This window comes from Branchiostoma lanceolatum, chromosome 1 (genome assembly GCF_035083965.1).
Source record: "Branchiostoma lanceolatum isolate klBraLanc5 chromosome 1, klBraLanc5.hap2, whole genome shotgun sequence".
NCBI lineage: Eukaryota > Metazoa > Chordata > Leptocardii > Amphioxiformes > Branchiostomatidae > Branchiostoma > Branchiostoma lanceolatum.
The window spans coordinates 11,080,441-11,104,258 of NC_089722.1; the positions used below are offsets into that span (position 1 = coordinate 11,080,441).

A 23,818-nucleotide genomic window follows, 5' to 3' on the forward strand; every position below is an offset into this window, starting at 1 on the left:
CAGTAGTGGTCAGTTCTGACCTCCGGTGTGTCCAGTGGGACGGGTGTCCTCTGTCCGACCCTGGCTGTGTTCTGACATGACGGGCACGTGGTGGGCACACAGCCCTGTCTCAGACTGCCCCGCCTGTGGACGTACGCCCCCGGGGGACGGGTACAGCCCCGGGGGACGGGCTATGGTCTACCTAACTGTGACACAAGTATGGTTCTTTCTTCATTTCTGTTGAACTTTTATACCGTGTATAGTGTCAGCGCAGACTTGTGCCCAAATGTACACAATTTGTACCAATCTTCATCTTGACCTTTCCCTTCATATGGACTCATCATACACACATGTCTAATGTTTTACGTAAAGTTTTACGTTGCTGAAACTCTGAAAGTCAAAGTACTAGTAATAGCAGGAGCAGTACGACCGTATTACCACCCTGCGCAGCTTAGGAAAGGAAATTGTTTGTTCTTGTTCAAATTGTTGTGTAGAAAGTATGCGCTGCTAACCCTGATTCGATGGATCATGGAGTATATAATTAAGAACATTTGGACATCATGTCTTTAGCTGTGATAAACTCGGGTGAAGCTTTATTGTCAGATGATCTGTAGCCTAACTTCTACCTCAATGATCCTTACAGCGTGGAAAACTCGTGTGCTCCTTTTTTCTCAGTTCTGTGCCAGTACTGCAGTTCACAGCACGCGTTCTGTACCCCACAGCCCCTGGAGGTTTTGTTTGTGTAAAGTTGAGCCGCAACTGTCACAAAGATAATTACAGCAATCCTAAATACCGAATTGTCATGTCGCTAGCGCGTCGCGGATCCCGTGAGGAAAGGCGACCCGTGTGGGGAGGAGCAGGCAGTCGCGCGCACTGCGGATCTAGTTACGGGCATGATTGATGCTCGACTATCCTACACTATCCATGGTACCACCTATGACATGTCAGTAATTCCGGGGGGTCAGACGGGCGGTCAGGGTGGCAAGCAGGGGAGCACAGCGCCCCTCCTCTCTCACATGTTCCCTCTGCATTAATTCTTACTACTTAGACTCAGAATCAGTCAGATACAGACACAAGAAGTCATGTTTATAAACCACACAGATCGCAGTCGTCTGATACATTGACACGATGGGTAGGAAGCGTTGGGGACGAGATGAGAGGTCAGAGGTGAACATTCTAATCTGGCGTCACGCTGGGTGTGTGTATCGTGCCCCTGGTGTAACGTATAACTCTATTTATTATGTTTACGTTATACATTGCCAAAAGGGTCGACCGTGGTATCAGCCTGTTTCAGTCCAAGCCAAACAATGACACAAAAGCGACAAACGGTCCTTCAGAACGACTTTCTATTTAGTCGACTGTGCTGAGAGGTTAGTTGTCCAAGCCACGCGAATCCGAAGTTTATAAACATAGCTTTTACATCAATACAAATATAAATACAAAACTGTAGGAATAGAATATCGCGTCTATACTAAAAAGGCGACAGAAGTAATCAAAGCTAGAGAAGACTGCGTTTTCACAAAATACTGGGAGCGTTTTAAAATGTTTTTGAAGCATTTTATTCAGTATACGTATTTGAAATGAATGTTTCATCCTTCTTTAGTATTGAGTGTTTTAAAAGTATAGTCTTTAAATGAACTTTCGATTCTTAATGCTCTTCGGTAAGTGATCTTTTTCGGATGTTCTCTACGTGTGCAGATGAGTTTGGTAAACAGCGTACTCTACATATGATTTACACATCATCGCATTGGGAGGAAGAAATATCGTTACATTCAAATAAGTCCACATACCCAAAATTCTGTTGTACATTTTTGCCGTTTCCCTTTCCTGCGCGACTGAGCCGTAACAAGGGTTTCCCAGTTCCCCTTATAAGGTCCGCAGCCAGATGCAGTGACAGAGATTTATAGCGGAACAGACTAAAGGACATATTGAGTCTATAATACCATTACTATCTCTGTCTATAACAGGTTAATGGAAACGTCGTTACTGTTGCCCCAATCACCCCCTATATACTCCACCTGTCTCGCTTCCGTAGCTTTAATTTGGGCAGGAAAGAACGGGCCATATTTAACCGGAGTGGAGAGAAATTTACGGCGCCGGTGTGTGAGTGGCTCGGTTCAAATCGCCGGGTATGCTGACGATAGCGGTTTGAGTGAGTTTTCGTGCTGACGCGGCCAATTCTGCCGAAGTAACGTTTTGCGGAATCACCTGTGCGCAGATGCGAAGGTCGGGCATCCGTCACAGGTGGACAGGTGATTCTTTCTGGCTGATAAAGAAGCGCCAAGATCTTCCAACAGATAGCTGAGATAGCTAGGTGAACGGTTGACATAGCAGGTGCCACAAAAATCAAACTCAGCGCACGGTGTGCACATCTTAGGCGATTACTGTTTAATTGAGCTCTCAATCTATTCTAACCGCTGTGTTCGGTTCAGTTTGATGGTAAAATTAAAGTTCAGTGATACTATAAGTACTCTAGATACTAAACAAAGTTGCGAGTGTCGTTAAAATTTAAAAAAATCTCGCGAAAAAATGTAATTTCGTACAGCATTCTGGGCGAAGATGCGTTAGGAAAAAACACACAAGTCTAGTTTGTAGAGTTTTTCATTACTTACATAGGGATAGTCTGACAACTGGACCTCATACAATACCTAATCTCCGTCATTTAGCAAAATTGGAAAAGTGTCCAAATGTTGGCATCACGCCCACAGAAGGTCTCACCCCGACAGACTGCCCTATTCCAAGTGTTATTCTATTTCATCACCAGAAGATCGCGTTTCCGTCTAGGTTTTCCTAAACAAGACAGCCCCGGCCCCTCTTGACAACAAATGTACAAACAAACAGGTTGGAGAAGTGGATGTCCATTTCCCTCCCCTCGCCGTCTTACGCCACCCGACCGGAGAAATTCCACCGTTGCTCATTACATGGGGATTAGCGGGACTGGGGGGCGGGCGCAGGTGCAGGCTGATGCGGAGCGCTGCTCGGGAGCGCCCCGGTAAAACAGAGAAAGGAACGGCACGCTTCGTGAGATTATTCTGCGGCTAGAATGAAGGAAAAGTTTTGTTCTCGGCTACTCCTGCTCTCAATGGATGTCAGAAAGGACAGATCTCTGGGATTGGGTCAAGATTACTTTAGGTCACGCAGTTTCTTTGAACAGTATTCAGAGGAATACGGTAGTTTTCAGGAACAGTGTATGTTTACACGACATTGCACGGATAAAGATAAGGACATTAAACGGATTTGCTAACAAGTTGATAAGAATATTGGTCAGCAGAAAGGCGCTGGTATCAAATATATTTTCATCCGTTCTTTTGTTTTATCTGACTTATAAAGACATCAACAAAGACGTATGTGGATGGTTGTACAATGGCATGCGATAATGCTGTAACGAAATGGATCACAAATTACATAGAAAACTAAAATCAAAGACTGCAATTATTACTCTGAAGGATGAATGTTGATCCTAACAATATGAAAGTGTTGAAACATTTTCCGAATCTTTTCTTGATTTCCTGAAACTCGCTGATGTCACATAGACAGACTGCAGTATGGGAAAGAAGCTAACTAAATCTCCATTTAGGCAAGAAAAGTCTATTTAATTTTAATCCGAAAACAATAATACTCTGGTGGCGGGGTCAGTGTGTGTCTGTGAAGGTACTTGTGTGTGTGTGCCCCCGTTTTCTCCACATGTGGAAATCTCCAGGGTAAACCACAACCCCAGACAAACGACATTTCAATCGAGCGCTGCTGGTCGGGTGAATGTTTTAGCAGACGTCGGCGGGCCTGGCGAGCTCGCGGCCTGATCGTGGGTGGGCGCAGCGTCGTCCCATCCTCACGTCAATCAAACCGACTGTCCTACAACTTGTACAAGGTAGTGGAGTGCCTAAACTGCAAAATGTTACGTCTTTTTGGTCTTTGTTTCCGTTTCTCAAGGAAATGTAGCTTCCTCTCCAAATCGTCTGTTCTGTCAGACCCAAGTTCACCGCCATGTTGGCTCTGAGAATTTCTTACCCAAAGTTTCTATCGGTCTGCTGATTTCTAACGTCGATTTTGTGCAACGTTGTGGTGGATCTATAGTCGATGTCTTGTTCTAACATTAGGAGCATTTTGATAAGGCACATTTTGGAACGTCAAAAACAAAATTAGACGACAAATCTATGTTGGCTTTTTTGTTGTGTATTGCAGACCTCATCGCTAGTGGTTGGCACTGGTTCTGTATTGTGCATAAAGGTAAAACTGTGTCTTGTAGTTCAAGTTCACACAGACATCATACGTACATAGATGAATAACAGGTTCACGAATGTTCGTGGTTAAGAAACGCAACATCAACAGTTCTTCTGTATAATTCTAAGTGACACTATCTGTGTTTGGGGGAAAGTTGTTTTCACTACGCCATGTTCTGAAGCGGTGCGTTGATATGGTGGTTACAGCACCGGATTGGAGATTAAAATAAAACGGCGACTATAGCGCGCTCCAAATCTTAGAACACTCCCCTTCTTTTCATGACAAAGGTTTAAAGCCATTAGTTAAAACCATGGATTTGTCAGGGATCTAAAATTAAATTAACGGTGTGTGAGGAGCTTGGTTAAGCCAGGCCGATCCCCGGGAGAAATGTGAGGAATGTACTGTTTCAGTGTCGGTATTCAGGACGCCTTTTCTCTTTCCTACTGTGGTAAAACCAGTCCATGGCCGCAGGTGCATTTGACAGGATATGCGAGAAAGGAGAAGTGTAAAGGTGATTTCTTTATTGTAGCACGTTAGTGTACAAGAGTGGTTTTATTTTGTAGATTTGTATCATCGTTCGACATGTATTTGAACGCTTATAGTATGCATTGTGACCGAGCTACTGTTTGCGGTGTGGCATAATGGCCCTTTAATAAAAAAAGACAGGCGTTTGTATGTCCACAAAAAGAATGAAACGAAAAATCGAAGATATAGTAGAAGAGCTTGTCGTTTTTATACGTTAATATTTGTTAGGGTATCTTGCGTTGAAATGTGGATGAAAGTCCGGGAAATACGTTACCACGGGGCACTTGACGTTGCATCTTGACGCAGATTTAGATCGTTGATAAATGTAAGTTATCAGAAGCAGATTATATAGATAAATTATTGATTTTGCACAAGGATTTTTGTGCTTGCTACAATACATTTTGAGAAGTTACAGCGAAACTGTGGCAGGGTAGGATGGACTATAGATCGGATGGTTACTATGATTTCATGTAATGGCTGCCTGTAACAACCCTTACAAACATTTGTGAACGGAAGTGGCTTACAAATCAAGGTCAACTTTGCTGTCTTCAGAATGTGAACTGAGTAGGAATTCTGCCACCTTGCAATGAACTTGTATAAGATGTCGGCATACATATTGTAAATGTTCGTAAACGTTTTATGATTGATAAATGAATTTAAGAAAAACTAAATAGAAACCTGAAAATTTCAGAACGGAAGGGAAAATAGCAAATACGACACATGGAGTAGGATCGATTTTATAGGTGTCGTGAAATATTAATAAAATGTGATTTTGAAACCCTTGATTGAATTCGCCCATTGACTAATGCATGGAGGGTTGGCTTGTTTGTTGTATGTCTACCCTCGCGCGTTCGTTTACATCACAGTGACGAAAAGAGCCCACATTTTGGGCGGTAATACCTTAATGCGAGCGGCAAGCCTTGATAAGGCGGCAAGGTTTACATCTTGGTCAGTGCTCTGTCCGTCCATGCTTGGGTTGGAGCGTGTAAGCCGCAGATTGTAGGTGAAATTGCTTGTGTTCATAGCGAGAATGGAGCTCAAATTATCCGTACCGCCTGTTGGGTCTAACTCGGGACCGGGCACTTTTACTTCCACACGCGCATGTCCGACAGATCCTCAGCCGAAGAAAGGCGCAGTTATGTTTGAGTGAAAGTGCGGCGAATGTTTAGGGAAGATTATCCCTTGTTAGCTAACATCATCACACGGAGGAAAAAAGTTGTAGAAGATTTTGTCGGAAGTGTAGAGTTTGGGGCGCTGTCCGGGGGGTGAGAGTTGTTTTTAGAGAAAGCAACATGAGTACGGGGAAACTTTCCCTATAATCTAAGCTTTTACAAGAGGTGCTGGCATCCCTGAGGGAGACTTCTGCCCTAACAGGGAGGCATGAGATGATAATACGTTTTCTGTCAATATAGAAATGTTTAAGTCATGTAATTACTCCATCAGTCGGCGCGTGAGTTACATGTAGGCCAAGCAATTAGAAGGGTATCAGCGGCGGAGGCGGGTTTGTCCCCGGGAAGTCGTCACACACGCGCGCTCCCCTCTACAATTGGGTCTCAATCCGCCCGTGAAGTCTTGCGCAAAAAGGGCGTATTTACCCTCTGTTTGACACCACGGGCTTGTATAGATACAGGTGCGCGCTGGAGGAGTACACACGGCCAGCTTGGGTTGCAGCTTGTAAAACAAACGGTGGCGTTGTGATGGCACCTGACGACTTACGTGGGCCGCGCCCGCCCGCCCGGCCAACACATCAATCGTGCAGGATGTGACACAGAGATTGACAGGCTCTATCCTCGGCCACAGTCGGCTCTATCGGGTTGTCAAGCACGCCTGTAAAATTAGGAAACATCTTAAGATCCCTGACTCATCGTTCACAACACACAACACTCTGAAGCTGCATGGGTATTTTTCTGTCACATGCTTAAGTTTGATCTAACTCAAAATAATTGCACAAGGAAACTGGTCAAATTCGTTCAGATTTTCAAATACGTCAATCTAAATGTTCAATTAGCTCTACTGACAGCACTGTATATATTCTGGACTATCTACATAGAACCGTTCTGTTAGAGAAAGTCAACTTAGTTCTGATGCACTATTTTCTCCATAAAGTGTTCACGTACATGTATAAGTAGCTACAAATGGCTTTATTGGCACCGGCGATAGATGATCATAGACGCAAATCTACGCACTGCTGTAGCCTTCCCAGGCCTCGGTGCATGGGACATTCGTTCTCACCACACTGGACACTTTCAAAGGCCCTTTCACTGCAGCCCAGCCTTGTTTGACTTTCAGATTTCCACGACACCCTAGAACACAGAGGAAGCGATCAGTCCGTCCCGTGAGCTGAGCCCACCGATGAAGTGCCTGCAATTGGCTGCGGAAAAGACCGTAATCCCGAGGGGGTGTTATCCCTCGTCTCGTTACAACATTCCCCCAGCTCTTACCTGGGGATTTCACTCCCCAGCCTCCCAAACGGTTATTACGAGTATCAAATTATACAGAAGCCTTGTTGTTTCTTTACCTTCGCCCCACTTTGACGGAACAAAACATTCCTCCGCAGATATTTCTCTTCTACTCCACCCGTTTGAATCCATATTTACTCGTTTCCCGATTCGTGACGTCAAATATTCCCTCGCCTTCGGATGGGAGTCGAACCGGAACCGACCCGAAATTTTTTGTCTTCCAAAAAGAGCGGAGGACGTTTGTAGTTGTACACCGCTGCTGTGTGGAGATGGTGTTTGAGCAGCAAACACGCACGGAGAATAGAAAACTAACAAACCTCGCGGTTTAACACCTGCACTTCGGGACTTCAGAAACGCAGGGGTGTTAAACACTATTATGTTTTTTCACTCCCGTTTATAAGAAGGTTCAATATTTGCTATGTTAGGTTGTTTTGCCGAGGGGGGTTCGGGAGGTAAAGCTAGACTTGTTTGGCGGCAGGAACAGAGAGAGGTCTTTTGAAACACGTTCATTGTCCGCGGGGGCGATTACAGCCATGTATTTGATGCATTCTTGGGAGATTACAATGTTAGGCCGGCCATGTTGTCTCTGTGCTGTGCTGTGGATTATGGCTCGAACCTGTACGAAATGTTGCAGTTAGCCGTCTCGAATAACACACAGCCCATTATCGGATACGTGGCGCACTTAGAGGATTTTCCCTTTTGCCTTCCCTGAAAGAATGAGAGCTTTTCTTAAATGCATTGGTGCCGTGCAGGGCAAATGGCATAAGTCCCAGGAAAAGTCTTATCCCTAAGGCAACTGTGAAAAGAACACAGCCAGAGAGTGGCTTGTTGTACGACTTCACTTCTATGTGTATGATAAACATCACTTAAGATAATTTAGCCTTCCTACTTTCTATCGAAGAAGTTGCCTCTGACACAAGTTTTTGACATGTTGGACGTCTTTTTATGCAAGTGTATGCACAAAATAGTACACATAGTCAGAAAAGTAAGTAAACAAAGATTGTAGATAATACTACATATACACGTGTAGAATTACATATGATGTTGACACGATGTGTACGACGTCAAGTGGCATCATTAGGAGAAAAGTCCAAATAAACAGCCGTAGGTTGCGCCCGGGATTTGTCGCCCGTTCTGGAGTGGGGGTATATTTTCTCAGCGTCCCCGGTAGTCTGGTAACCCTGGAAAAATCACGCGTCCCCGCCGACTATCGGGGGGAGGGGCGACCCACACCGACGAGTGACGAACGGGAAAAAAGTGTTGTGTTAACACGAAGTGTTGTGTGTTATTTGTAGATACTGTATAAGACAATGAATTCCTGATGGACGGAGGGATTCATACGGCACCAGACCATGATCACAGAAACAACTCTAGATGGCGCAGGGATAGCCTATGTTCGTTGCAGTTGACATCATAATCATATGGTTTTCATAATCTTTTGTCTATCTTTGTTTCTGAGGTTGGCAAAACTTAACACTGACTAATTTTAACTCACAATGGTGAACTCAATACTTTTTACCTCACATCTATGGATGGTACCTAATGACATTGTGATTCGATACATAACATGTTGGTGTGTTCTTTCTATTCGTTGCTATAACGTCAAGGAATTAAATTTTGTGTTATGGGCAGCGTTGTCATGGTTTTACACCCCAGCTGCTAGATGACATTTATGCTATGACCATATTGTAAAATGATGAATATCTGATAACGAGAACCCATTCAGATGTCCAGTAGGAAAACCTGGCCGTGTTGTGTGGATCCCCTTCATCATTACCCTGTACCCCGGCGCAGATGGCACCAGCGCCAGCCTCACAATGGTTTCTCATAACCGTTCCTTCCGCTTGACTTGACGTTGTTGATCTGCCGCCGCTACCATCAGTCCGAACAGCGCCCATTGTCTCCAGACAGCCTCTCCGCAAACCTCGCCTCATTATCATTTTTATTACATCTTTACCCTGACCAAACTCTGTATTTGCTGTCTAATTAGGCAAATGTCCAAGTGATTGACTCCAGAGCAAACCTTTCTTGTGGTCCAAGTATTCAAGTCTCGGCACTCGAAGACGCAAACCAAGACGTACGCCCCACGTTGAGGCCGTCTCAGAGGGACTATCACCTTTCTCAGTCCCACCACACCTCCCTATGTAAAACGAGCATGTAATTGCTGACAAACTACTATTTTGGTTGGTTAGTACAGTAATTAGATTGTCGTCCTTCCCTGGCTTGTTGATGGATGTCCTCCGTACAGTCTCTCTCGGGCGGTGTTTAGAGAGAGAGCCTCAGTAGTTTGTTAGCGGAAACAGATTCACTGAAGGAAATCGCAACATTGTCAGTATGGGGTTGTGTAGATACATCATGGTATACATTAGAGGGGCAAGATTGATCAGGTGGTCAATATTGAGGTTAGTTCTGATATTGAGTGGCAAAACGTTCTATCGTTAGCGTAAACAAATTCAACATGCTTCATGTATTCAGTGTGTGGAAGTGTGATGTTGATTTGTTCGTAGTCATGTACATCGGTTGAAATAGTGTTGTTCCAGCTTCTGGGGTTGCAAGGGTATGAAGATATGCTTCTTTTGGACTAGTGACAACAGAATGCTCGTCATTTCTTGGAACATAGTGTGTCCGTGAAATAAAGGATACTGAGATCTCCTTCACCTTCTACGGAACCAGATCACTTACAGAACAACACGTTCATCGTCGTGATATTGTCACATTCTGCGACACAATTATGCGTTTCATGGCTTTTGTATGATTTATCCTTCGTCAATCTGACCGTAAATGTGTCTTATGTCTGGTTTACGGCTGTCTTGAGTTATTCTGCTCTCCACAAACATCTGCGTTCCTGGATAGTGACCCCCTCTGTGTTTTATGTGTGGCTATAACTTAGACCCCCATTCCACTTGGACGGCGCTCTCACCGCGCTCTCACGGCGACCTAAAATGGTCCAGAGCGCCGTGAGAGCGCCGAACTCCTGGAAAACGTGCTCAAGTGGAATCTCTACGGCGACCCTTGCGCGCTCTCAGCGCGACCAAAATGTCAAATGTCAGCAACTTTTTAAACATTTCACAGATCACTCAACGAATTCCAGAGATAAAGAACGAATTTTTGTTACGTTTTGTGTGCTTTGTTGTCTTCTCGGTCATACCTTTGCCTCTTGCATCATATTTGAATGATGAAATCAAGGGGAAAACAGATTCAATTTTAGTCGCTGCACGGTCGCTCAGTGTGTGTCTTAAGTAATCGCTCAGTGTGTGTCTTAAGTAATATATGTATGTTCAACTTGTTTTTTTCTGTGTTGTCTGTCATGTAAACTGTTTGCAATAAATATATTTTATCATTCTACGTTATAGTAGAAACGTAAATCACAGAATTTTGAAACGCATTTTGAACCACTGACAATAAAACTTGGAGGGAATTTAATTTGAATGGAAGCAAGTACTTGTAGTTATTCGTCAATTTGCATTACCCACGAGGAAAACTATGATTTGACCACAAAATTCCCAGAAATTCAAGATACACCACTTCAAGAATGAAATTGGTTTGAACTACAATTAAGACCATTCAATCCTCATAGAGCGCTCGCTGCGATCCTTGAGTGCTCGCTGCGGCCCTTTGATCCCACCTTGGGCGCTCTCACGGCGCTCACCGCGCTCTCACGGCGCTCTCACGGCGCTCACCGCGCTCTCACGGCGCTCACCGCGCTCGCTCCGCGCTCTCCCGGCGCTCGTTTTTTGATCGCCATCCTCGGCGCTCTCACGGCGAAGGTTTTGAGCATGTTCAAAACCATCGCCGAGGTGACGGCGCGCATGGCGCTCTCGCCGCGCTGTCGGCGCTCTCACGGCGCTGTCGGCGCTCTTAATGGCGCTCTCGCCGCGCTGTCGGCGCTCTCACGGCGATCTGGTCAAAATGAGGTCGCCGTGAGAGCGCGGTGAGAGCGCCGTCTAAGTGGAATGGGGGTATTACTCTCCATCGTTTTCCTTTTTGTCTGGTCTTTTCTTGGTACTGATGATGTTTCTCTTCAATTTCGTTCGCACCATTCGCAAGTTCGTTTGCGAAAACAAGCCTCGATAGTTCCTTGTACGGTTCCATAATGTCCGTTTCGAATCCTTTATAAAGCAAATGAAGCGAAGATATAATCTAGAGGAAGTTTGTCTCCTTTCGTCAGCGTGTAGCCGTTGCTCACTTTCTCAGGTTTATTTACAATCCGTAACAAGCGGTGTAGATTACCTGGGCATTCCTGGTGATACGGTGATCGGAGGTGGAAATGGGTTGCACATGTGTGAGACACTCAATACACACTCCTCACAACCAACGCTACCGCAGGAGAGGTTGTTACAACCAAGGACTATATAAATGTCCTTGTTACAACCGACTTTATCACTGAAAGTCTTGACGTCGTCTAGGCAAGAGGCATAGCTATTTCTTGCTTATAATTAGGCAAGGAGACAAATTGTTGTTATTACGAACAACCAACAATTACAATTTGCGATTCTGATCAGTGGCCGTTTTAGAATCAAACGTTTTACTTACAAAACATGTTGTTAAGCAGAAGGAAGAAAGATATATAGCTACTTTTATTAGCTTCACCTAAAAGGAAAGGAAAGGGCAGTCTCTAATCAGTTTCGTTTCGTTTTATTTTTTCTATGATTAATATTTACAAACACAACCTAAAGTTATGGGTCCTATTTCAAATATCTGTTTTATAACACTATATGAACAAATTTAAACAGGAACACAAAGATACATGCAGTCTATTTATGGGAAACCATGACAAGATGTTGTCTAGGACACTTGGCTCTTGAGACTCTTTCCAAGCGTTGCGTGCCTTGAGAGGGGGCTTCATGTTGACACTTCGGAGGGTTCAGTAAAGGTCGATTGTTTTATGTAGAAAGGTATGACCCCGGTCTGCTAATCATGTCCAGAAAGTGATCAAACTTGCTCCGTCTTGATAAATATAACTATTAGTATTCATATAATTAGATGGACGCATATACAAATGTAAAACAGTGCTAGTCAGTCATTTTGGAGGAAAACGTTTGGAGAAATAGGCTGAGCTTAATTTTCATCATCAGACAATTGTGCAAACAAAATCCGAAGATGGAGGGAATAGATGACGATGGAAATGTCAAATTGTGTGGTAGCGTTTACCTATTTGCTGTTACACAATTTTGTTGGGTCATTTTATCATGACATGCACAGGTTGTACAAGGAAAGAACCGATTCATTGCCTATACTACATGCTCTCAAAATGCAGTTATAACATTCCAAAAAAATTTAACGATATTCATACAGGAGAACGTTACTTTTCCACATCCGTTTTAGCATAATTCTGATAGACATATATATCCATTTGTTGGCCATATCTTCTCGACTCAGTATTTTCAAACGTGGCTTGTGTTTGAATCACACAAAAACACTTAAAACTTACGACGAATTATATGTTGCTTTCCTGCAGCCCACGCTTTAATGTCTTCTTGCTAAGTTGTTACGTGTCCACGAGCCTCTCTTTACGCCGAGGAAAGGCCTCGGCACGCCCTGGCTGCGCCAAATTAAAAGTGTAACGACAAGTAATTAGCTGTTTTGAGAGGAGTGTAGTACGTGAGGGGGCAGGGGCCTCAGGATACCCAAGTCTTCCTGAGCAAACTGGTTACAATCGCTTTATCGGTCGGTGTTATCATCAAACACATCTAGGCTGCTTTCGTCTAACAGGTTCGCAGTCCGGCGTTTTGCGGTGAGCCAGGGCGCCGTTAGTCGGGAGGAATTGTCTTTTCACCCGAAGGTTAACGAATATATCGCACCCTCGTCGATTTTACGGTTAAAAATGGTGCTTGGCGTTGCCATCGCTTTCCCCCGGCACACTGGCGCTGGCGCGAGCCGGGGTCGGGTCGGCGGGGTGCGACCTCGGGAATGGGTACAAGAAAAACGGGCAATTTTCTGGGCCGGGCATGGAAAATCGCACGGGATCGTTTTACCACGGCGGAATGTCCCCTCCTGACTCCCGAAAAGATTGATCGCACCAGCGACTGGGCCCGAACACAAAGTGCCCAGTGTAAACCTACGGGTAGGAGAGGCACCGAGGGAAGTCCAAACACTGTGCGCCGCACTTGTGTAAATACAACTGGGAAGGAACGTCTGCCGTTACAACGGGTTTCTTCTCTGTTTCTTCAGTTGTGTTGTATGAGCGCTACTGCATGATTTCGTACCGTACTAATTGCCCCGCTTTAAAACGTTTGCTCTAAAACTTGTTGTGGTTTAATGTTGTTACAGATGGTGTCTGAAATGATGACTTTGAAGTTGGAAGATGTCGATGGTCTCTCGTATTTGCTAAGGATATTGAAAAGACCGGTCGCGTTGGAGATTACCGTATGATAGTCTTTAACTCGATTAAGGACGCAATTAATTAATACGAAAACAGAGCACATTAATCAATCTTACATCAATCAATCTTATTCTAGAATGATGGTTATAACAGTTTTATTTTACAATACTGCATGTCACACTCATTAAGGGAGAGATTTGATAATCATTATGTACAAATTTTATTTACAAATTCCGAAATGATGAAAAATCTAAAAAATCAAGTTCATTATCACAGTGTAGCAACACTGCTTTTGTTGCTGCACTGCAAAATGCCAATGTATACATGCTAAAAATGCTAAATTGCTGAAGACTGTATCTTAATCCTGTGTGTGTGTAAGTTTGTTTTCAAAGGGGTGTTTTAGAAACAGATTTTGAGGGATTTGGGGTTGAAAATGGACCCTAACCGATAATGTGTTGTTCAGAAGACACTAGAAGTAAACAGACACAAGCGGCAGTGATAACGTAACGTAGGACGGCTCTAATGGGTACAATAATCTACAGACCACACAGGGCGGGAAGCGCAAGGCATGATGGGCACAATTCGGGATGGCGCTATCCCAGTGTGCACCGGGAGTTAACAAACAATATGTTCAGACAGAACAGCCGATGAAATTGTGTAATTCAAATTAGGGTTTCGTCTGATGTATAATATGGGCGAGAAAAAGTTCTTCACATGACTTAACCCACGTGTGTCGTCATGAATAATGACAATAACTAAAATAAAAAAAATGTGCAGCCGTAATAGTTTCACTTGCGAAAGGAAACGAGTCAAGAATATTGTGAAGTTTTAGAAGATGAAAAAGTTTCGGAATAGAAAGATAAATCAATGAGAACGAAATAGATACGAGTTTGTCGTATGTTCTATCATTGCACCTGCTCAATTCTACAACTTCCTATAGAAAAGTTAGAGACCTTTTGTGACACCCTAACCTAATAGCGTTTTGCTGGAAACTGGCGGAAGTTCTGTATAGTGGAAACGAAAAGTTGACTTTCCGCCTGGATCTCAGGTTGACGTGAGATATGCGGGGCGGTCCCATCAGCGGCCGATGAGCCGCCAGAGTGTCTGCCACGCTTCGCCAGGTGTTAATGAAGATTTCTGCCGTCCGAGATTGGGTTCCTGACAGACCCGTCCCGGGGTCGGCTCGGCGGCCGGGGCGCGCCTTCCCAGGCGGCGGATGATGGATGGAGCCCGTCCGAGGAGGTGTAGGGATCGATACGTTAGTGCACAAACACAGAAACAGATACGCTTTGCGCTGACCCTTGCGCCGTGATGGACGTCAAAACAACATCACAATGGCCCTGAAATGAGTTCAATTTAATAGGTGATCCGTCTTTTCTATACATACTGAGTACAAGTTTTTGTCAAAGATCTAGGACGTCGTCCTTGGCGTTCTTTCTATCAAATTCTAATAGTCCTGCTAGATTTCTGAATCGCAGCTAGCTATAAAATGAGGATGCTAAAAAAAAGACATAATCGTTGCAAGACGGTTCCTTCATAGAGCAGATGCAAGATGATTTCTTACGTGCGCGTGAAAAGTTTGTTCGCACATGTGACGGCCCTCTGACATGGTATTAGCGAGGACTTCAGACATGCCCTGACTATAAACTTCCACAATTGCTCCGTGATCCTCAACTTTTATCATTGGAAGTCTTCCAAAATGGGACTTTAAGTACGTGTGATTATTAATAACAATAATCGACCGCCATCAAAAGGTATTAAGGCGAATTTTGGAACATCCAGCGATGATTTCGTGCGAGTGATGGCGAAACTCGATACGGTATTAGAGACGAGGGTTACGGGAGTTTATATTCATGAACTTGCCATGAAGTCTTCACCTTGACCGCTGTTTCGACGCATATTCGATATCAGTGGCGGAATGAGTAATTCCCGGGCCAAGAACGGGGGCTGTAGAAATAATAGCCCCGACCCGAGACGGACCGTGGCTGATGACCCGTGACCGCCGCGGGAAAAATTATACAGGCCGCCATTAATCTCGTCCCCAGACATGACGAATTGTCCAAGGTTTTCTCATCACCCTGGGGACGAGTCAGACTGTTCCTACAGCCCCATTCCTCACTGCGACCGCGCTGCAACCTAAAATTTGACAGAGCCCTCGAAGATTTCCATAGATAAGAAACGAATCCTTTTACGCTTTGGGCGTCTTGTTGTCTATTCAGTCATACTTTCACAATTTTGCATGATATTTAATTTCAGTTATGGAGTCAAGGGTTACACAAATCCAATTCAGGTCTCAGTACGGTCGCAGTGGGAACGCCCTGTCCTCTAGGGACATTACAAACAAGCATAATCAGCTGTGCTGCCATAACACACTTTCAACTATCATTACCTCCGCCATTCGTCCTAACGGTTAGGGCCGATTCGATTTTTGTCCATTCACCACACTGGGTAATCGTGGAGCTAATGGCTTTACTAATAGTGTCAGCGGACGGCTTTCCCCGCTATTTAGGTGATCAGGTCCCATTTCACGGCTGGGCCGATGCCCGGATGTGGGATGAAGGGTGATGTGTGGAGGGCGATGAAAAACTGGTGAACTCGAGTCGGGGAAGAGGAAGGGGTGCTGATAACGTCTGCCCCATATATCACAAGACACTCTTGGCACGGATTTACCAAGTGTGAAGTTTTTTCAATGTAGTTTTAAGACGATAGATACAATCCTTAAAAGAAAGTTGGCAACTTCACTCTTCCAGGTCCAGAAAGATGGTCTCATTGGATTATACTTCGTTATCATAGTTTAACGAACTTTCTAAAACCATTTAAGAAAATAACAAGGACTTGACCTCAACTGTTCTCTGGTGTTGTCTTCCGCTAGCTTGGACAGTTTCCTGCAATTAACAGTAGCTTGATAACTGTTCAGTACCACAGTGTAGACGTATGACATCGCTCAGAGGCTGTATGACGGATATACGATGAAACACCGTCTGAAGTAAGTGCCACCGCACATCCTGTGGTAACGGGACGGATTTGAACTTGCTGCTAACTTCAGTCTTGTGCCAAATAACAGAACCTGAGACGCTTCCGTTCTTCTCCGCTGGTTCTTGATAAGCCTCCTCCGTGTCTAAGACGAAACTGGATGCGCTAGAGACTAGTTACCGAGACTTAGGATTGTTCCCGAGACTTATCCTAAGTGACAGCGCAGAAAATTGGTTTCAGTGGGGGTGACGGCGCCAGCGGTGCACAGGGGACTCCACGGTTTAACGCGTCTCCTGTCTGTTTGACCTTGTCATCCATTCATTTTCTGTGAACAGACAGGAGTGAACCGTAGGGAGATGGTCTTCAAGTGCAGAAACAAAATCACAACCAGGAGAACAACGAATTTAAAAATACAAACGAAAGCGAAGTGGACAGAAAAAGAGACAGTAGAAAGACAAGTTCGACTTTTTTGGGTGGTCGCACTGACTTTTCAAATCCCACCCCTTGGTTCTTCTTGGTCTGCCCCGTAGAGCAGAACTTTGCGCCGCGTTCCCAGAGTTCGCGCCAACTCAGCAAACAGGTGGTTCGGATTGAACGGGACTTTGCCGCAGAGTGATTGAAAAGTTTTCAGAGTCGTTTAAAGCGATGTGTCGGTAGGCGGGCTATACAGGGCCGCGGAATTTGCTTTGCGCACGGGTCGGTTTCCTCAGGGATGCGAACTTACGGTCCTGTTAGCATTTATTCTGTTGGTGTTTAGTGGGAAGCTTTGTTCATGCGTAGGAACAATGGACACATGCGATCAGTTGAGAGGGTGTTCTTGTTTCCGCAATGATACAGTAAGTCTTGTGGCACCCCTACGTCTTGAATGAATAGAAACAGCCTTTGGGTGTCAAGTTCAGTTGCATCTTTACTCTAATGCTCTAACAAGGAGACGCTGTCAGAGAATGTCGAATGGATGGTAAACAGCTTGTGTGGCTTGGGTAATTTCCTCTGATATGACGGAGTATTTCCTGTATAGCGTGCTCCTGTGACCCACTCCCTCTTCCAGGTCGTACGCCTGTGTTCTTGCAAGCGTTGTGGAAACAAAGAACGTGACATTGTTATTGTGAAAGTTAATTAATTGTCCCTGAACTTACTTAAGTACTAGTTAAAGAGGGCAACGATATAGTAGAATTGGACATTAAGTTTCTATTTGATGTTTGGTTTTCTGCCTGTACCACTACAACAACTTGATTTTCAGCAGCGAATTGATACAATTTCGATTTATACAGAAGACTCTCTCTCGGTAAAACGATTATTGACTGATGCAATAATATGATCGTGGAATGGACTATTTGTTAGTCTATATCAATTGTATTGCTTTCTAGATTGTAACAACATACATGTATAATGCATTGTGTTTGTGTCAAGGGTTGAATAGACTCTGTTTTGCAGCGTGCAATGTGTAGTGCACAATACCAGCAATTTGCTGCCTGTGTTTAACGTATATTGTGTTGCAATCCAAATATCTGCTCGAAAGAGCAATATAAAGTCCTTTGATGGTGCATAATCTGAAGTGTCAAGGTGCTTTTCAAGTATGATTATTAATTGTGTTCTGTATTTTTTTGTTTTGTAGGACTCGGAGATGTCTGGGGCCAAATAAGTAGCAGCAGTAGCGCGATGGACGCGATAGGCAAAGAGCTGGGCTCGCACCTACTACAGGTAAACTCGCGGCTTCTGCAGGTACAACATAACTTATTCACCTACATGTCGTGGTAAGGTGGTGGGAGTTGGTGTGTTTGTCAAATAGTATCATTCAGTATCGTTAAAAGAGACAAGAAATTGTGGGTATTAAGGTGGTATAAAATGGTGGTGGAGGACTTTGACTGTCATAAAAATGCTAGTTTGATAGACAGTTGGAGTGTAATGTTTTAAAGACTAGTATCTTATTGTAAGGTGATAATCTATGCAGCTAATAGAATTGTGTTGGCACTCAGGAAAATCAAATTTTGGAAAAATTCGATCGCAAAATCTTTAGTTGCTTTAACTTTCCGGGGAAGATGTATATAGTAGGGGTTGGTGTAACGGGCTACTCTCCAATCAGAGGTTTCGGTCGGGCTTGATAAAAAAACGCAGTAACGGGCTACTGATTGCTGTCTAGGCCCTTGTTAGGACGGAAATGAAAGAAACACTGTTTAGAGGTAGTTGAGCAAATGCTTTGTTTACTTACATGAGGAAGATTACGTCTGTGCCAGAACGAACAACAGCGTTGTTGTTGTTGTGTTGTGGAGGGGGTGAACACGATATCTTAATTAGTGGTTAAGTGTTGGACAGAACCGTTTATTCGCTCCAAACAAACACAAAAACAGCTTTTGTTGATCAAGCTACCACAATGATCTGCCAATCGTCGGCCGTCCAGACAGTGTTTTAGGCTATAACTGAGAAAAAACAAACCGTAAAGTAATTTGGCCTAAATAAAGCCCTAGCGAATAGATCTTTCTTTTCAAGTAACGAACTGTCGTAGCTTTGTTCAAAATGGAGAGGGGGGGTACGACGTTGACAAAATCCTCTGTTAGCTGGTACTGACTTAGACATGAATTTACGAAATAAAACACTTGTGCCGACGCTTTATAGATTGTGAATTTGATGCATTTGACAATTTCAAATTCTTCCATGTCGTCGCCGTCGTTAACTTGCTCATTTGTTACGTAATCGTTCAAGTAAACAAATGATTTCGTTTACTTTTTCAGACGTTAGACGGTTTCCTATTCGTAGTAGCACCAGACGGCAAGATTATGTACATATCGGAGACAGCGTCTGTACACCTTGGTCTGTCACAGGTGAGTATATGTGCTAAACGTATATACACTATTATATATTTCTGACAACATTTCTGACAAGATATCCATACAACCAATGTCTATCAATTTTTTGTAATGCTTCATTTCTATAACAATACTTTGATGTCGCTATGTATAGTATTAACGTTACACTGTGTATATGTACTATTTTAACTGCTCTAACTTTGTTCTATGATACGATTTTAACGTGTTGTAATATCCTGACATCGATTTTGTCTTTCGGCTGCCACCGTTGGACCACTTGTATTTTTGATCAAATAAACCTGTACTGAGGAACCCGTTATATATGACCTTGCTTCTACAAAAGTAACACATTATTGATTGTAAAAGTTGCTCATAAGGTGTAATTAAGTGTGTGGAATTAGATATGACGGTACTTTCTATTTAAGTCTTATAGTTTACGATGGTATATTGAAAAAGTAATTAATCGGAAATGAGGCGTGCGGATTCCAGATATTGTCTAATTACGGCAGGTATTACAGGGTGGGACGAGGGGTTGATTAATTATCTGCATCACTAGATTCGCACCCCTGGTGGATCTATTTATATGTAGGGGGGACCCACAGAAACATTAGGGGTTAATCAGTTAATTAAAACGTCTTCATCGAACTTTTGTGAGGAAAACCTTCTCATGAACCTCTATAAATCTTGGGCTAGTCCCGTACAAATTGGCGTTGGACAGGACAACAAACAGCGTTTTGTCTTCTTCAATATCTGCATCGATTTTACGACAACCCACATTACGATACCACCGTTTTACCCCATTAAGCCTTGTTTACGGCGAAAATTCCGCCATTAATTCTGGCGATAACGATCGTCCGGGGAAAACACGGTACATCCTTCACCGGTGCGAATTGGGATGAGAATTGATGGCCAAATTAGCCGGGTACATGAAATACATAAACAGGGCACGTGTCGGCGATGAATTTTGATGACCCTTATTTCCTGGGAGGCGAATATTGTGCGGAACGTAGGAGATTCCTCTCGCAACAAAGTAAAACGCGAACTGGTAAAAAAAGTTGCGACAGAAACAGTATCGTATCTTGTCAGTCTATTCATGCGATACGAAGAACATGGAAAAAGATCTAAACCGTCGACGCGTCGCAATGAGTGTCATAATTTGTTTGTTCCGAGATACTTAGCACATTAATCAGTGCAAACAATGATAGACTAACTCCATTATGTTTGCAAAAACAAATTGAGTCGTACAATGTACAATGATTGAATACTGAAGACAAAGTCCATTGAGCATAAACTTCGATCGAGTTACTAGTAACAAGAAATTTTAATATATAGAAGGAAAAGTAGCTTGGAAATTACACTACTCGACAATCAACTGTGTACAGATTCTATACTCATTAGAAGTCTTTGGCTTATACAGCGAAAGCTTTGTGTATCTGAGGTGATCTGGGTGTTAAACGTTGTGCGTGCTGGTCTTGTTTCAGGTGGAGTTGACAGGGAACAGTATCTATGAGTACATCCACCCAGCTGACCATGACGAGATGACGGCCATCCTCGCTGTGCATCAACCCATCCACACACATATCATGACAGGTTCGTACGGTTATCTATCTACTACAGCAAAAAGAAAGAAATCGATTCATAACAGATCCCAAAATAAACGTTCACTAACAAGAAATGCTGTTGAAAAAAAAACTGCTGACCGCTCGAGAATTAGCAGAGGTGTTGCGCAGCTAAAGCAGTGGTGTAAAAACTTGTACTTGTAGGCCACGGTAGTGACCAACCAAGCAGAATCCTCACTCCCGTGCGTGGCAGAAAAGTTATTGAAGTAAAATTTAAGTAGCAAGGGAATGTGTATGGTTATTGCCGAAGAATCCTCGGTATGGCCTCAACAGCAAGAAGAGCTGAAATGGGTACAAAAAGATGTTTTGCTCTTCAAAAGAGGTTTAACATCAGAAATGCTCATAAACAAGGAGAAACATCCGGGTTAACGTAAATGATAGTGTAACATCACACGGTGTTGAGATACGCGATTCATTCACCTTTCTGCCCATTCAGTCTTTTTCAATATTGGTGATGTGGGAAAAGTAACTGGCTTTAGCAAAACAACAGGTTTACCCCTCTGTGAACCTACGATGTTCACTTCGTCAGTGGTCCATATTTCCTGCAGACACATGTGAGGATCCCATCCCTTCCTTTCCCACACTAGTTCTAGTCTACAGACTATGTCAGAAATGTCCCAGTCTAGCAGACACTCGTAACGCAAATACAGGGAGCAGATGAACACACGTGACCCTGAACCTTGCTCTCCGAGTGGTCTAGCACGTAGCACGCCGTCAGAGCGCAAGGAACCGAAAAGAAAAGCTGAGAATTTATAGAGTAACACCAAACCATCCGTATCGAGTTGTAATCGTCACGTCAGCCATATACTGTCACTCCGTCAGGTCACCACTCCGGAGGAATGTGAAGAATAACACAAAAATAGTTTGGCCAACTCCTCGTTTTTTGTTGACGCAACAGGTTTGTTGCCGGAGCCTGTTTGTAAAGATGCACAGGCAACATGACCTTTACGTAGTTGGAAGATCCACCGAAAACAAACCGGGGTGAGAGACAGTTCGCCTGAACTTTTCAACCCGTCAGAAACACGTGAAACGATGTAGAGTTTATACCATATGTGGTTTTAAAGGAAGAAAGCGTAACTGCAGCTAAATTGTCCATGTTGTATTCCAATGTCTACATTACGCACTGAATGTCAATCATCAAATAAACTTAACCGAGAGGACATGCACCTCGCATATTTCTATTCAAGACACACGACTCTTTTCCACACGTCCCAAAAGTATCTAAAAGACATCAAGTACATGATTCAGCAACAATATTGGTCTTTAGAATATGGATTAAAGTAGAGTTAAAGCAATAGTATCTAAACTTGTGTTTGTGTCATCTGGAAAGAGCTAATGGAAATTTGTGTGTCTTCCTTGCTGCAGATTTTGAGTTGGAGAGATCTTTCTTCATCAGACTGAAGTGTGTTCTCGCGAAGAGGAATGCTGGCCTAACGTGTGGAGGATACAAGGTACTACTTGCATTTTGTGTCAATCCGCCCAATATGTATAGATTGGATTTCTTATAAAGTTATGGGCTTTGAGGCTACCAACGTAGGTTTAAATGCAAATTTACATTTGTATGTGTGTTTAATCTACAAAGAAAGGTATAATATTGCAACTATTAGTACGATTAACCCATGTCGTAGAGCAATGATTATGGTCGCTACGCTACCAAGTCCAAGACCATTCTAGTATCGAACCTTTCTTTCGTCTCGTTCTTACCATCTACTTCATCGCCCTCCAGGTCATCCACTGCAGCGGTTATCTGAAGATAAAGCAGTACACCATGGACATGGCTCCTTACGAGGGCTGTTACCAGAACATCGGGCTGGTGGCGGTAGGGCACTCCCTCCCTCCGAGCGCCATCACGGAGATCAAGTTGTACAGCAACATGTTCATGTTCCGCGCCAGCCTGGACCTCAAACTCATCTTTCTGGACGCCAAGTAAGCGAGGTCTTGTGTGTCAGAGCCTGAACAAAATAATGTTTAGACAGATGTTTATACAGCCAAGTGATCTTTTTTTTTTAAACGTCTTGGAAGAAGCTACATGCAAAAGGACATGTACCAAAGCGACGTACGCAAAACTACAGAACTTTCCACAGTATGGCCTCTCCTTGGTGCTGAACGTACAATCGCAGTCTAGGCTATTTGATCAGTACGCCCGTTTCAAGTACGTTTCTACCCATATCGATCTCTGATGTAAATCTGCTATATATGACAACATACAGTATGTGAAACTGTACATTTTCGTGTTGTATAGGGTGGCGCAGCTGACTGGCTACGAACCGCAGGACCTGATAGAGAAGACGCTGTACCACTACGTACACGGCAGCGACATCTTCCACCTCAGATACTCCCACCATCTATGTAAGTTACTGCTGAATATGATATAGCACTTATGTAAGAAAAATAGTATGCTTGTCTGCTTTCATGGTTAGATTGACATGATATCCAGACCCAATAGAGTGTTGTCCCTTTTCTACGAGGTTGATGGAAAATACGAATGTTAGAAAACGATTGGCTATGATTATGACAATTCTAAACAATCTCATTCGACATACGCCGAAATCACTGATTGAAGTCATAACCAAGTGAATTTCTCTGTTATCCAGTGCTGATGAAGGGTCAGGTGACCACGAAGTACTACCGGTTCATGGCTAAGAACGGCGGCTGGGTGTGGATCCAGAGCTACGCCACCATCGTGCACAACAGCAGATCCTCCAGACCGCACTGCATCGTCAGCGTCAACTACGTACTCAGGTGAGACATTCATTCCGGTCCGTCTTTCGGCGTTGCTGCTTTGAGATACAATTGAGACTCAGCAATATAGACACTAAAGTCTCTATGCTACAAGTTCATCACCACACATGTGTATAAAGCAGAAAATGAGATTGCTCTCTGTTTCCCAAGGCAAGGGTATCATCTTGTTGGCCA

General features: G+C 43.7%; 1 protein-coding gene across 5 annotated transcripts in view; it reads left to right on the top strand.

The window, feature by feature from the left end:
- LOC136433740 (single-minded homolog 2-like) overlaps nucleotides 1-23,818 on the top strand; it is a 38,412-nt gene that overhangs the window by 10,289 nt on the left and 4,305 nt on the right. For 4 of the 5 annotated variants that reach the window (XM_066426249.1, XM_066426216.1, XM_066426235.1 and 1 more), the window contains 7 exons: nucleotides 18,095-18,201; nucleotides 19,209-19,298; nucleotides 20,765-20,873; nucleotides 22,268-22,353; nucleotides 22,629-22,828; nucleotides 23,145-23,251; nucleotides 23,497-23,644. In XM_066426249.1, the coding sequence (XP_066282346.1) occupies nucleotides 18,095-18,201; nucleotides 19,209-19,298; nucleotides 20,765-20,873; nucleotides 22,268-22,353; nucleotides 22,629-22,828; nucleotides 23,145-23,251; nucleotides 23,497-23,644 (847 nt within the window). The remainder of the gene's footprint in view (nucleotides 1-18,094; nucleotides 18,202-19,208; nucleotides 19,299-20,764; nucleotides 20,874-22,267; nucleotides 22,354-22,628; nucleotides 22,829-23,144; nucleotides 23,252-23,496; nucleotides 23,645-23,818) is intronic. The other variant, XM_066426226.1, reaches the window with a different exon arrangement.